Source organism: Anomalospiza imberbis, chromosome 1, assembly GCF_031753505.1.
Source record: "Anomalospiza imberbis isolate Cuckoo-Finch-1a 21T00152 chromosome 1, ASM3175350v1, whole genome shotgun sequence".
Taxonomy (NCBI): Eukaryota; Metazoa; Chordata; class Aves; order Passeriformes; family Viduidae; genus Anomalospiza; species Anomalospiza imberbis.
The window spans coordinates 94,478,202-94,494,237 of NC_089681.1; the positions used below are offsets into that span (position 1 = coordinate 94,478,202).

Genomic DNA, 16,036 nt, shown 5'->3' on the forward strand with positions numbered 1-16,036 from the left:
CTGTAACACACAAATGTCAGTATGTCTAGAAATACCCTTATGGAATATTAATATCCCAGCTCTGAGTAACAGAAATGATGCCACCAGACTGCCTTTATATCAATCTTCACCATCTACTTCCCCCCCCCACACACACCTCTTATCACTGTGTTGCCCACTTGGTGCCTTCTCATTACATCAAGCTGAAGGAATTACGTGAAGCTGCTTCTGTGAACCAGCAGCTCTTCTGAGAGTACTGCCCTCTGGCACAGGCACTCCAGGGAAAGTTCTGCCATGTGCTGACCTTGGAAATTCGTTAAGAAAGAATAGGTTGTCTGGCACTGTAACCAGTGATATGCACAGGGTCAGTTAACAGAAACAGGTTAAACCAGCATTGATTTAGGGAGTAAGTGTGGTACCCTTTTGCAAATCACTGAAAATTATGTGTAAGTCATTGTCTTATGGTCTCCAGACCTACAGGTGAGACGCTGCCTGCTGCAGGAGACCTAAGGCTCTAATTGTCTCAATGTATCCTAGAACTCCCTCCATACAGAGGGAAAACAGCTTCACCACTCCTGTGACTGACATGGCATATGTGTCCCACTGCAGCAAGCCAGGGCTGTTAACCAGTGCAAAACAGATTCCTCTCTTTTTAAAGAACTTTGAACTTGTGCCAAGAGAAGGGTCTTGTAACTGTAAGGAGGGCCTCTGGGTGAGGGGACCTTGGAAATGTTACCAATATGACTCCTCCACCGAATGAGAACTGCAATTATGTAATGCCCAATATCATCAAGTATTTAGTAATTTGTCAATGTCTAAGTTCAATTACTTTAGTGGGTGCTTATCATTATTGCTGAATATTTACTATCTACTTATCTATTACAGGATTATTAACCACTCATTTGAGGAATACAAGAAGTGTCAAAGACAAGACACTTTTAAAACACCTCAGGTGCATTTGCATTTACTGAGAGGCAGCTAAATTAACAATGCCTGCAGAATATTTAGAAAAGGAGGGCAAGGAGCTAGGCACTTCATTCAGTTCAGGAGCTTCTAGACAGAATAAGAACACAGAATCTAGGAAAACTGCCAGCTAGATAGATGTGTGACCTATCATTTGAATTTAAGTCAAGACAAACAGGCAAATAAGCTGGTTTAACTTATTCCCAGGCGTAAGTACATACACGAAATTGCCATGTGTGTTACTCTCTACAAGTACTTCATTCTACACCTTTTTTGCAATTTTAGCAAAATTACAGCCGAACTACGTAGCTGGGCATATCATCACTGGCATTTTGAAATATTTGCAAATTTATATAAAACGAGTAAATTGACAGTAGGTAATCCCTTCCTGCCACAGCCTTATTTACTCAGTTTTTCATCAGTCCCTGAAAATTATTTCTTAAGACGGAGAACCTGCAGTGTAATTATGCATGGTCTGATATCACTGTGTGCCTAAAACCTGAAGTCAACCATAACATTAGCTTCAGACAATCTCTTTAGTGCCAAATTGAAAGAGCTTGATATTGAAGAGAAGAAAAGATATGGCTGACAAGAGTCACATCTTTTGTTAGGCTGCAAGTTAAAGAACAAAGTCCATTTTACTGGGAGATTTTGCCAATACCATTTGCTGGGTCAACAAAGGTTAGCCACTGCATGATTCATGTTAACTGCTGGGCTACTCATATCTTCACACATCATCAAAAATGACATCCTGCTATATTTTCAGCATATGACAGAACTTACTGTAGAGCTTACTCTACTACTCTAACCCAAATCCAGCAATAAATTCAACTAAAATAAATTGAATGTTTCAAATGGAATAAACATAGAACTCCAAATATTTTTTGGGGAGAGGGCTAAAGAATATGTGATTGCATCAGCAGTACAATGCAAGGACAGAAAGGTCACTCTCTTACCAATAACTCTATATACAGAGATGAAGACCAGAGTCATCAGAATAAAAGCTGTATTCCAAGTCCAGATATTTGGATCCACAGCTGAAATACCCAGGAACATGAAGATAATAGTTTCTGCTCCACTGGCTAGCATTTTCATAGTATATTTTACAGTTGTAGAAGACTGTTCAGATATGTTAGCCTTGACATATTTCTGACAGCAAATGCCACAGAAGGTTATCCTAGAAAAAGAAGCAATTGTTCAGAAAATACGTGTTGCAACATTTAATATTATTTCCATCTGTCTGTCACATAATAATAAAAATCCACTATTAATTCCTAAGAAAAGATACATTAATGAGCACTTGTGTAGTCTTCCCTTGGTAAAAAGCATATCTCAAACATACATGCTGATGTGACCTCAAGTGGCCTGAAGACAGCATTTCATTAGAACATAACAGACTGTAATTCTCTTTGGATTACCATACTGCTTTCAATGCAAATTTTTGAACCTTGTTTACATTAGACATAATCTTAAACTAATGATCTGTTTGCAAAAAGATTTTCAGAACTTGAATACACTTACTATATCATCTACAAACATGACAAGCAAAACTGAGAAGAAAGGTTTGCTGGGAATCAATGGAGACTAAGAGAAGAAAGACTACAGAGGTACTCAAGCCAAAACAGGCAACATTTAGGCAAATCTTAATGGTCAGCCAAGACAGAGAGAGAACAGAGAATAGTGACACTCACACAGTCCCTTAGAAAAATATTGCTTCAGTTTCAAGTTATAGGGAAAGATGTCGTCATAAATGGACAACTGTTAAGTTTGAAGTATTATTAATAACAGAGAGGAAAGAGTCATGTCTGTATTTTGCAAAGGAGTTCTCCTGTTGCTCAGCAGATACTGGAAAACTTGCATTCCTTTTCAAGGCTGAATGACAGGATTGGCAAACTATAATCTAGTGCAGTGTGAACACAGTATTATCCAGCGTAAACTTAATGAGTCCCATATAATATTATATATGTATATATATCTATAAAATATATTATATATTTTAATTTAGATAGATAGATATAATATAGAGTTGTCCCATATAATTTAGGTTTTCCTTTCAATGTTTTAAAAACCATATTCCCTTCTCATCCCCTTCGTAGGCAGTAATAAAAAGAGACTTACGCTAAGATGGCAGAAAGAGAAAGCATCTCTGCTGTGAGGTAGGACAGGTAGGAAATGATAAACACAAATCCAGGTTCAATGATCCTCACGTGCTTGGTGAAACGACTGACCAATGAGAGCAGGAATGCAAAGAAAATGCCTACCAGTGTCCCACCGAGGCTCACCACGAAGAATGACACTGAAAAACAAAACACCTAACACAACATAAACCATAGAAATATAAGGGTTTGAACTAGTTCTCTTCCAGAGAATGGACAGCAAATGGCCAGTAAATCACAGAAAATTTTGGAGGACATGTCAAATTTATTTCTGTAGAAAACCAAGTAAAGTAGTAAACAAGTAAGCAAACAAGTAAGTAACAAGTAAATAAAGAAGTTAAGCTTCACCGTTTTACTTTTATTCAAACCCACTGCATTTCTTTGTAATATTTTTTCCCATGTTCTGTAAACAAATGTTTTTTACAAAAGCATATTATAGAATATGACAATGTCACTATTAAAACATTTATTCATAAGATAATTTCGTTTCATGCAATGCTTAGAATGGGAAATAGTGACTAAATTTTCAGGCAAAATTTCTTGATAGCTACTGGCAAACATTGCTTGATGATGATCAGTGATAAGGAGTGACAGTGCCTGTATGCTATCTTGACTTTCCTGGAATGCAGGGAGACCATAGGCTGAAATTAAGGAAATGCTATTAAATAAAAAGAAAATATATATAGCTGTCAGGTTTGGTGTTCTCAACAAATGAACTCCACATCTGTTGAGTGTCCTCAAAAGAAAACAGATCTGATTAAGTTTCCCAAATATTCAGAAATATTTATTTATTTATTTTCTTAAGACATTTGCCTATGCCACATGAGTGTGTGAATATGAGTAATAATGGAAAGGGCTGAAAAACAACAGTTGCCAATAGCATAACAACAACAACAACAACAACAACAATAATAATAATGTTTTGTTTCAAATACTGCATATATAAACCAATTATGTGACACAGAATTCATTTCTACCCACCTATGCCTTTGAGACATTCAATCCCCGTCACATTCGTTGCACCTATTGCAACAAAAGAGTCAAACACATTGTACAGCACCTGGAAAGAAAAGTAGACTAATTTAATAATTGGTCCTGAATTGAGCCTATTAAAATAATCTCCTTAGGGGCCTCAACATTATGAATTTTGAAATTGTGTTTGACTGAGGGAAATTTTGTCTGGAGGGAGAATTTTATATTTTCTCAAAATATAAGAAATGCAGTGGGCCTAGAAGAAACAAAATTTGAAAAAAAAGAACACCTCACAACAATACATTTCTCTCTTCAATATGTCACCTATAAAGCATTGTTACATATATATGTTTTCTAAAGCACTTCTTGCTGTAAAATCCAAATATTTGAAAGATTCATTTACTCACATGTATAAGGTAAATAAGATACTTAATAAGAGAGTAATAAGATGCTAATAATAAGATACTGAATTGAAATATTTTGAAAATATATAAGTTGAACATGAGAGGATACAATAATTGTGCTAAAACTCTTTAAATAATTGACTAACAGTGATTGAGCTGAAAGTGATGAATTCACCTTATCCATCACCTTATCCTTATATGAATATAATTTTTGAGACATGCCAATTTAATCTGCTCTTAGTTCCTCCAGTGGTGAATGAGGCTTTCTCTGTTTTCCTTGTTGCAGCTAAACTTGATAATTCTTATTGTATTCATGTAGTCATGGTATACAGGTTACTTTTTTCTGTAACAGTAGTCTTTTACATATTTATGTCTAAAGAATGCTATACCATCCACTTTCTTCTGTCTTCCAGTCTTTCCTTTTTCAAGGTAGTAACTCCACTGTTTCAAATTTCCTCATAGGCTGTGCTTTGTAGCTCTGGATCATAGTTGCTCTTCTGTTTTTTTCATCAATGAACAATCAAACTTTCTTTTATTTGTAGACTGTTTGTGTTAATTTCACAGTAACAAAATCTCCTTTTCTTCTGAAAGCCAGTGATGTTGATACTCAAGTTCATCAGAGGTTTATTTTAATTCTGGCATTACCCCAGAAGTACTAGGGATACCAGTATCCAAGGGCAATTAGGTTTCTCTGGAAGCAGTACTGTCATTTTCAAACTCATATGAACAGTTAGGCTGCTGTCAATGACTTTAGAGTGCTTTGCTTTCTTGGCTGCAAAAAATTGTCATTGAGCCTCATGAACATGTCTTACCCTCCCTTGAAGATAGGCAGGAGCAGGAATAGGAAATGATCCAAAAGTGAACTGAAGCTGCACAGCATCTTGTTTGCATAGCATCTTTCTGCCTTAGGACTTCCTGGTCCCTGACCACTAGCACTGCATTACAAAATTATTGACAATTTTATTTAGGGAAAAAAAATTGTGTGAAAAGAAAAGGTGTTTCAATCAAAATATCAGTAGAAATATGGGATTATTTTACATCTATTACAGGCTTTCTAAATTTAAAAAATGTTTGCAAAAAAAAACCCCAGAAACTTTCTAAAATATCACAAAATTTTTTTCCAAACTGGCTCTGTTATATATCTGTTTGATAAACATCTGATCAAAGTAAAGCTAAGGGAGCAGGCATAAACACTTTGAAGAGTATTCTCTCTCTCTCTCTCTCTGGCTAAGGTATGCATATAAATTATGAACTTAATACAAATATGGAGAAAAATGTATGTGCATTAAAAAATAACAGCAAAGTAAGGCTTAAAACCCCTGGAACTGATTTCATTAAGTCATGAAAGCCTTACTTAAACAGCAAAGGCATATAGAACATGCACCCCTGAAACTTCATTTGAAGTGTTCAACTCAGGACTGTGCATTTTATGTCACTTACCAGCTCCAAATAGCTTTCAAGCTCAAACATCTAATGTTTGTAAGCAAGAGAGAAAACACCATGAGCTGCACTACAGTAGCCCATGAGTAGATACACACAGAGTGTAAAATGTTTCTTTGAAGGGAAAAATGCACTTCAGAAGAAATCCCCTTGAGTCAGATTGACTTTGGGATATATAATTTACTTACCACAGTTACAGCATCATTCAGAAGTGATTCTCCAAAAACAATGATGAATAGAACTTCATTGACGTGAACTTCTTCAAACACTGCCAGAACAGCTACAGGATCCACAGCAGCAATTAAGCTGCCAAAGAGGAGGAAGTCCAGCAGCCCAGAGTGCAGTTCGCCTTCATAAACAAAGCAAACAAATTATAAGCAGAATAATCTCTGTATTAGCAATAGTAATGACAGACTGGGATATTACAGGTAATGCCAAATATTGGAAAATAGAGATGCCAACGTATCAACTGGAAAGTGTGTTACAGTGACTACTTAAAAAGTTCTGCACTGAGTCATGTTGTATCCTACAAGTTTTGTTGGATTCAACATTGGCCCATGTGGATCAATGTTACTTCTGGGAGCAGAAGCAGTACCAGCCTGTTCTTGTGACAAGACAGTTCCAGATCTAAACTAGCTTTCTATTTGTGTGTCGCATGGTTTGTCTAACTTGACTAAATTATCCCAGGATAACTGAGAACTCACAAGATGTTAAGAGGGCCATACCAGCACTTCTGAAGTAAATATTCCAAAATATTTCATGTCACAGGTCAAATTTGACTTTTGGTCACTAAGAACTGCTACAGTGGTGTTTAACTGCACTCAGTACAACTGAATACCCATTGTGGCCTCCTTACTCGCTGATAGGTGTGGTTAAGCTACTTGTTTCCAAATTAGGATTCATGAGGCTGTTAAATTGTCTGCAAATGGACCGTAAAAATAGATGAAGGACCAAAATGTACCTCACCATGTTTGTGTTGCAGCCCCAAGGAATTTTGGCAATGATTTTAAAATTTTTGAAGCTACAAAACCCTGGTGACAGTGTAACCCAGTATTTTTTTAAACTTACTTTTAGTTATTAAGGTTATTTTATTCAGTTATGCGAACAGACCAAGACAAGCATTCATTGTCATTTTAAAAGTAGCAGAAAAAGAAAAGAAGCATAGCCACAAAAAATGCTTCGCTCAACTTCCTAAATACCTAGTAAAATCTACCCTCTTCATGAAATCAAAGTGGTAACACAGTAATTTTTTTCTAAGGAAAAGATTTCTGAGCAGTAAAATTCCCTTTGTGTTCATTAATGGATGGAGGAAGCAAGGTTCATTAAGAAGTGATGTTGCCAAAAATTATAAGACGAAGAGCAAAGAAGGAACAGGTTGAGAATTCATTCATTAAAACACAATGCAGAAGCCCATGCCCACAATTTTCAGGCATGACTTCTACAGGTAAAGAAGAAATTCAACTAATTAAATGGTTTTGAAGCATGAGTCAGACAATGACAGTCAGTAGCCATAGCCACAGCCACAGGATCAGTAGTGCCTGTAAGGTACTTCCAGAAGAGCATGGCTGCCCCTCTAGAAAGAACTCTGAAAGGTAATTTTTCAAATTCAAAATGGTTTGTGCTTAGAATGTAATTGAAACAGAAACCAGATTCCAAATAATTTTGATGCAAAATGGCATAGGCTTATTTACTCAAGAAAAGGATACTTTCATGGGCAGTCAGAGACAGGAGTAGACAACACCCTGTTATATGTGACAGTGCCCAGTACTCTGGTGGAGCTGCAGAAGTATATATTCTCTTAGCTACTATCTGCCAATCAGAATATCTACAAGGTTTCCATACAGTTTGTAGGGGGTATGGCCCTGAAAACAGAAATTCATAGCTTGCACAGATGTATAACTACCTTATTTTTTCAAGAACATAAATAGTCTTGTTCACACTTGGACCTATGAGGCTGTGAACAAGGACTGAGCCTATCAGTTTTAGCGTGTGAGTGGGGTTGAGGAAGTGACCTTATAAGTCTGTGCCAAAAATTCTGAGAACAGCCTTGAACCTAAATCTAAGCAATGGTTCCACCAAATGTTGTCCTTCTCAGGCAGGCCTAAGGAAGGAACAAGCCCAATGACAATAACTATCAGATATCATGGTATAATAGAATGTAAGATTTGAAAATAAATTGGCTCACTGAGATTGCTTATCTCTTTTATGTGTTACCAATTATAATAATTGGTACATTCTTTGAAGACTTGCAAATCTAGTAAGCAAATATTTATGGGGAGATTAGGACACATCTATTATTCTTACAAAACACTGTTAAGATGCCTGGAGTTTCTAAATCAGACTCATTTAGAGTAACAACAGCATTGATTTTCAATTGGAACATGATAATGGCTTCGTCCAGCTTATCAGTGACACCCAACCAAGCTAAGTTCACTGGGCCCAGTTTAAGACTTTTAGACACACTCAGCATGTTGCAGCTATCACCTAGATTGTATCGGAAAAACTATTCTAAGCACTAGTCACAACCACAATACTGCAAGTGTTAGTTCTCCAGTGAACAGTTCACTGCAATCAGCAATTACATAATTCTTCCTATTCTGTGGAAGCAGACTGATACGACTGATGGTTAACAATTAATGTGCTAGTCTTTTTATTTCAGTTCTAAAGAAGGATTTCTTCATTACCACCTTCTCCATTTTCCTTCTGCAAATTATTATATCTCAAGGGTATTGAATGCCAACAAAGAGTTGCTTTTATGTTTATTTATGTAGGAAATCTATGCAATCCAGTTTGGATTATGCATTCTTATATTGATGGACAGTACTACAAGTTCACTGAATGGCAAAGGTAGAAGTCATTTGGTTTTAGTTCATCTTAGTCTGTACTGAATTTACATTTCTACATTTTAATGATTTTACTTTTATGATTATTCACTTCAGCTGTAGAACAAGCGGGATAGAAATAAATATATGCCATGGAGCTTCAACCAGAAGGCACTATGAACTCTTCTAGAAACTAAGCAACTCAACATTCTCCTATCTTCAGCAAGTAACAACAGCAAGGTTTTTCACAGTGTGGTGGTTAGACCTTGTTGACCTCGAAGAGGTCAACACAATAGATTTAGTGGATTAGTAAGTCTGTGCCATGTAGGTATTATAGAGTCTTACTCAGCTTTGCTGGAGAATGACATATTTTGAATCAGGGACAGCCTTATCTGGCCTTTTTCACAGCTGGAATTAGAACTCTAGTAGATCTTCATGGCAAACACAGGTCCCCACAGTACACAAATAATGCTCTTTATAAACATTGAAGTCTGCCAGACATGTCAGTTTATTGTTCATCTTTATTAACATCCCAAATTTCTCTTGTACAGCTTTAGCTATGACCTGTGGTAGGGGCTGATTGTCCTGTGTAGCTGTAAGCTCAGAGTTCTAGTATGCATTGTCACTAAAAGATTTGCATACTGATGAAATAGAACATATAACCATCAAACCCAGCTTTTGCAGTTAGTCATGAGCTGTTTACAGATTGGGAGGAGAAGAATAATTTAAGTGAATTTTTCTCCTAAAATAAAATTTTTTTGGAAAGCAGTCAACTTTTCTATTTCATGTGTTGTAAGGAAATCAATCCTTTTCCTTTAATGACTTACAGCAACATATTTTTAAAGTAATTATCATATGTTATATTTCTGAGAACAGGTTTTTATGAAAATATTTTTGGTCATATTTTTAAATTGGTCCAAGCATCTTGGATATTTAAATAAAGAAATCCTTTTCCAATCTGCAGTAGAAATATCCCTGTCATATATTTTCTTTCTGAACACCTGATTTTAATTATAAATGTTATATTGTGGATGAAATACATTGCTTAAAGCACAGTAAACCTCTTATCTGTCTAAAAATGTCAAAGATTTTTGCATCTGAGCTGTCACCTTTGTGTCTTCCTAAGAAAATATTATTGTTTCTAAAATACGACTTATAACAAGGTAAATATCTAAAATATATCCATCATAGCTGTCTATATTACAAACTGCAATTACATAACATGAGTATTAAATGAAAGTAGTGATTAAGTACTGCTGGTCTGTGCCTCTTCTAGCAGACCTGTGCCCTTACATCACAGTGTAATTAAGACAAAGTATATCTTAGAATCATAGAATGGTTTGTGCTGGATGGGACTTCTTACATCCTCCAGTACCACCACCTGGGATGTCTTCTGCTAGACCAGGTTGCTCAGAGCCCCATCCAACCTGGCCTTGAACACTGCCAGGGATGGGCCATCCACAGCTCCCCTGGGGAAAGCACAAGCAATATGAAACACTCACTTTTTGGATTTGTGGTCTAGGAAATTGTGCATCAGCCACCCTTTCAAACCCCTTTGGATTGCTCCCATTAAAATGGCTTCCTTTCTTTCTTTATTTTTTTTTTAAGTAAGACATCTGTTACTTCATTTTATAAAACCACTAAATCTTCAGTTACAATTTCCAGACCCAGAAAATGCAAACGAGATATGTAGATGGGTCATGTATATATACCCACTCAGTAGCCACTTTATGTTAGATAACACTTATTATAAATAACTCTTAATTGCATTAATAACATTAAATACAGTAATAACATCTATTATTAAATAGTAGAAAAAATAACACATAATACTAAAGCTGACTTCAGGAAGACACTTTCATTTCAGAGTAACTTATAAGGTTTCTATCACAGCAGAAAGAAACAAGCCCTTTAGTGTGTATTTTTTGTCCAGATGTCAATTAGCAGAAAGAATCCTGAGCTTTATCCTTAGGGTGTGTGCACACCCTCAGGATTTAGAGCAGGACAATATAAGAGACATGGATTCAAGTTGCTTTTATACTTTCCTTAGGGAAGATTTTTCTCTAAGGAAAAGATCATTCTTAAATTTGATCAAAATATTACAAACTGCTCCCATTAAAATTGAATTTTTCTGCTGGAAAGAGTTGTTACATTGTAACTTATCGCCCATCTAATAGTATATACAGTAGCATTCATAATTGTCTTCACAGATCAAACTTACCCATTATTCCTGTCAGATAGACACCGTAGAGAGATAAACCAGTTGTGGCAGCATTCCATACTGTCCCAATGACAGCATACAAAAGGATGGAGCCAAGATTTCCAAAGAACAATCTATTTGGCATAAAATACCCAGCATCCAAAACAATGGGGGGCAGCAAATAGAAGAAAAATACGGTTGGTGTCAGGGAGAAGGAGGCAAGGTGATCTGCTGCCCATACAATGCCACCAAGGAAAAGACCAAGGACAATCAGCAGAGCACTTTCTGGTAGCACCTGAGTGACATTGTGGGACAAGTGGAAAACTGCAAGGAAACACAAAAACAGTGAGTCAAAAATTAAACGGAGAAACAATTTGAGCAATGACTGTTGTTATCTGGCAATTTTGACTCCACACAAACTTTTTGCTTTCATTTTGATTAGACCCAAAAGCGTACGTGGAATGTTTGGGATACAGACACTTATAGAATAAAAAAAAGGAGTCGATCTTCAGATTTTATCCAGCATATTTTAACATATCTGAAGACAATATTCTGTGACATTTATATCCTTCATTGGATTATCTTTTCTTAACAAGATCTGTTTAGGGAAAGATGATGTTCTGAGCAAAGCAGTAAGTGCAAGGCTGAAAAGCAATGGAGAAGTCCTGGAAATGGATGACATTATGGTTTATTTCTGTAACTAAAAATACACACCCAGCCTCCTAATTATTGTCTTTTAAAATGATCCATTTATTAACAGGCTTATTGGAAGATATGGTAAGGATGCTGAAAGAAAAACTAGTTTCAAGACAACTCTTTTTAAATGTATAAATATTCTGATAATGTAGCCTGCAGCAGAAAAAGAATGAAGCTTATATCATGGGAGATCCCTTTTGAGCCTTTTCTTCAAGACAACTCTAATAATGATTTCTCATAATTCAGAGGCTTTCTGAAAGAAATGAGTCTTTAGTGGTTCCTTCAAATATGTATTTGTGGGGAATGGTTCTGCAGTAGGCTGCTTTCTTTTGTATAAGTTGTCACAAAATGTGTATGTTATGATAGTATGTAAAATCAGTTAATAACGACAATCAGTATATGGTATCTATCACAGCAAAATGTGTAACAGTATGGTGTGGTCAAATTATTAAACTAGCCAATAATTAGAAGGAGGGAAAATTACTGAGCTCTATGAGCAAATCTAAAGAGACAGAGAGATGGCATGATCAGTCAGAAAAAACAACACTGTTCAAGGTGACAGAAACACAACTGAGAATGCAAATAGATGTGACAACATAGGCATTTGATAGATATCAGATAAAACACATGCATTTGATAGGTATCAGATAAAAGAAATAATAGTGCTTTGATAGGTGTTATATGTAACAGGTATAATTCGCGCCATTTTTTTGCATGATATATATATATAATATTAAATAGTTGTTAGAATGTACCCTTTGGCATTAGAAGCCCCCCTTCTCAGGCAAAACCAGGTGTGCGTTGAAACCTGATTTACAAGCAAGGGGATGTAGCTCGCCAGGAGATGGGCCTTATCTGAGGCGATATGGAGACACCCAGGCGCTGATCATCATCAGGAACATCCCCCCGGGCCGATACATGTGAATACTCTGTTCCCGTAAATTTCACAAGAGTTTCCACTACACCAGACTTCGAATTGTTCTGCCTTGTCGCCGAGAAGGAAATCTCATCAACTTATGGGAATTTGAATGAAACAAAGGACTGAATGCTGAAATCCTAGATTCAGGCAAAATTTTCCCTACAAAAATCGCTTGTACCAGGATGTACTAGGTGGGGGCATAGAGTGAAACCTCTGCTAAGGCTGATCTGTGTCTTGCACCCAGCGCCGATCCTGGGCTCGGCACTGTCCTTTTCCTTGTGGCTGGCTAAGTTAGATCTCTATTGTTAAAACAAATTATTTTTATTTTTTTAATTTGGCTGGATCATTTTTCATTTATAACAATAGGTATCAGATAAAAGAAAATAAAAAAGCAGAGACAAGAACAGAGAGAAGTCAATTCTACAAAAAAAGATAGGAGGAAGAGAAGTCAAGTCTACATAAAATAGGAGGAAGAGGCAAAAATGTTTGATAATAAGTAAGGATGAATGGTTTCATTGACTTTCTTGGGATTTCTGTAAGCTTGTCCTTCAGTTTATCCTACGTAATGATGTGTCCCAGATGACCTGAACTCTGGTACTTTGTGAAACTGACCCAATAAACGTGGCTTTACTTACATAGCTTTGTGTTGAAAATGAGAGTTACACTTCAGAAAGAAAATTTTAGTAAAATCCACTAAGTTTCTCCTGGTTTGAACATTAGCTGTGTTGAAGCTGTTACAGTGCTAACGCAATTTAGCTAAGAACTAGCTTGGACAAAAATCCATCATTATGAATTCCGGACTATTAAGCCATAGTGGAAGAATCTTTCCAATGACCATGCAGAGATCTTAGGCCAGGTTACTTTACTGAAAGACCATTGTTTTTCCTCCCATCCAAGTATTTGTCCTTGTCAAACATTTACTAGTTACCTTTTATGGTGTTTTAAGGACCCCAGTACTGAACTATCAGCTTTTGCCTTGGCTGCATCTACACAGGCACCATCATCATTACAGTAGCCCCACAATAATGTGTTTCCTTAAGCTATAGAGCCTTAATGGTCTCATCAGAATAGAAAACATAAAAGTGACCACAGCCTCCCTAAGCCAATAATGAGCGTGAATGTAGATGCTCCTGAGTGTTTGCAGACAAGACTTGAAAACATGTTGGAACACAGCTAAAAAGTGGGATTACTACAAAAGCAATCAGACACAAAAACAAACTGCATTAAGTGAAGCTGACTAAACCATGCCAGCTTTCTATGTCATCAGTGTCATGTAATGAAGAGATGAATGACACTTCACAGAAACAAATACTCTGGTTTTTCTGTTACATTTCCCCTCTTTGTTATAAAATCCCTTGGGCTTGCATTAAAAAAGAAGAGAGAGGAAATTAAATGAAGAAAAGTAAACTAGCTACTATTCCATGTGTACAAATTGTGGCATTTAGCTTCTCAAAAGTCCTTCCTACTAGTCATTCTTGATTCCTTTAATTTGCAGTCAGTGAATTATCAACTAATTTATCACCTCACAGAGAGGGGATTATCTCCTTATCCCTGAAAATGAATGTTGCTGAGCTAGTCTTACTAACTAAAGTCTGTTTTTCCTACTCTTATGTTAGCAGATAAGCCATAACTACAAGTTAAAGTTAAAAATTTAAAATGAACCTGTGAAGACTTTTCAAAACTAGGCATTTAGAAAAAAAAAAAAAAAACAATGCCCAGCTAAAATTTCATATTCTGTAGAATTCTCCCCTTTTCAACTAAAACCAGTTTTGAATTCTGAGAAGCCAGTCTGATTTTGGTTATAACATTGTCTCCTCCTAAAATTTGCATTTTCCCAGTGAATCTGCTCTGTCTTATGTCTCCGTCCCCTTTAACTCCAAGCCACTGATTATCTGTGCCAGATTTTAATACTATCAGCAATATATTCTTCTACTCTGCTACTTTAAGGATGCAGGCCATGGACAGGAAAGTTATTGCATTAATGGGGTCTACAGAAGCCTCCTTTCATTTTTGTATTTGGCCCAAGCAAAATCTGAAAACCAGACTGTATTTGTTTTAAGACAACTGCCTAGCTAACTCTTCAGGCAGATAGCATGCTATATCATTAACAGAAATATGTCTAAAAGCATAGAAATAAGTAAAAGGAAAATACCACAACTGATGAAATTAAATAAAATAGCTTTGGACTGAAATGCAATTGGAACTTAGATTAATGTTTGAGTTCATATTGGCACTTACACAGATTGATTTTTTTTCTGGCTATGTGTATAAAATATATTTAATCAAGATTGTACATTATGAGTAGTTATTACATTTGTGGAATTTAATAGAGATAGGTTACTTCCAAATTCAATCACTGTTTATTTTTGTAATTCATTATTCTGAAGCAATGTCTCTGATATTTCTGAGAGTATTACAAACTCACACAATGATAGCACTTCCATAAAGTTTGCCTTTACTTGTCTAAAAGTGATCCAAAAACTGTCCCACAAATTGATTGTGTCCCCATGACAAGGTGTAACTGGAAGCTTTAATTACACCTAAATGTAGCATGACTCAGTGTTTCACCTGACTGAGAAGCAAAATACAATCCAGCAAGGTTTGTAAACCCCTAATGGACAAAGAGTTTATTTTGATTCTGATGTGAAAGAAATTTCAAATATCAGGAAGGAGGATATCATGCAGTGCTGCTCAGATAAATTACTCTGTTACAGACCCAGAAATGAAATTGTCTACTTTCACCACTGTTAATAAAGAAAAATACATTAATATATTTTAATGAGGAGAGGAAAAGGCTAAAAGGAAGAGGACCTGTAGATAGTTCATGGCATAGAAGAAATAACTGTGCACAGGCCAATTTTGTGATCTATAAATTTTTGCATTTAACATTTTAACATTTAGCATTTGGAATTCTTCTACTTAAGTCTAGATACAATATTTAAAGAAAAAGTTAAACATCCGCCTCTCTTCCAGTACATGCTATACCTGGTTTGACAGTGGGCTGGACTGGCTACAGGGTAAACTGTGTTTAAATTCAAGCTGAGCATCACCAATTTAGAAGCTTTCTACAAATTAAGAAACAGTTGCACAGTATGAACATCCTGTGATTTTTTTTTCAGGTGCTTCCTTTAAGATCTAGGGAAAGGGCCTGTGGTATTTAAGCTATCTGATGAGAAAGACAAAACAAGTTAGCAATCTATGATGTGGTGGCTGGAAACACTTTCTTTTGACTCAAAGAATGAAACATACTTTAAGAAGTAAATTGGGATTGATGGCCTCTTATAAATGCAGTAACTTAGATTAAATCATTCTGTGGAATTTACAGCATTCGGTGAAGTATATCTTGCTTTCTAATGCCATCTGTGACTGGTTTGGAAGATGTGATTTGTGGCAAGCACATTTCTCTTTCTCTCAGGATTTTTATAAAGGTGCACAGAGAGAAGTGAAAGAGAAAACAATTTCTATTTCTGCTCCTTGTTTTTCTC

General features: G+C 36.1%; 1 protein-coding gene across 2 annotated transcripts in view; it reads right to left on the reverse strand.

Annotated features, from left to right (window-relative positions):
- The window catches only part of SLC9A3 (solute carrier family 9 member A3), a 53,847-nt gene that overhangs the window by 16,957 nt on the left and 20,854 nt on the right, over positions 1–16,036 (reverse strand). For both annotated transcript variants that reach the window (XM_068200347.1, XM_068200357.1), the window contains exons 2-6: positions 10,958–11,260; positions 6,103–6,263; positions 4,080–4,158; positions 3,061–3,238; positions 1,899–2,119 (exon numbers count right to left, since the gene is read on the reverse strand). In XM_068200347.1, coding sequence (XP_068056448.1) covers positions 1,899–2,119; positions 3,061–3,238; positions 4,080–4,158; positions 6,103–6,263; positions 10,958–11,260 — 942 coding nt within the window. The remainder of the gene's footprint in view (positions 1–1,898; positions 2,120–3,060; positions 3,239–4,079; positions 4,159–6,102; positions 6,264–10,957; positions 11,261–16,036) is intronic.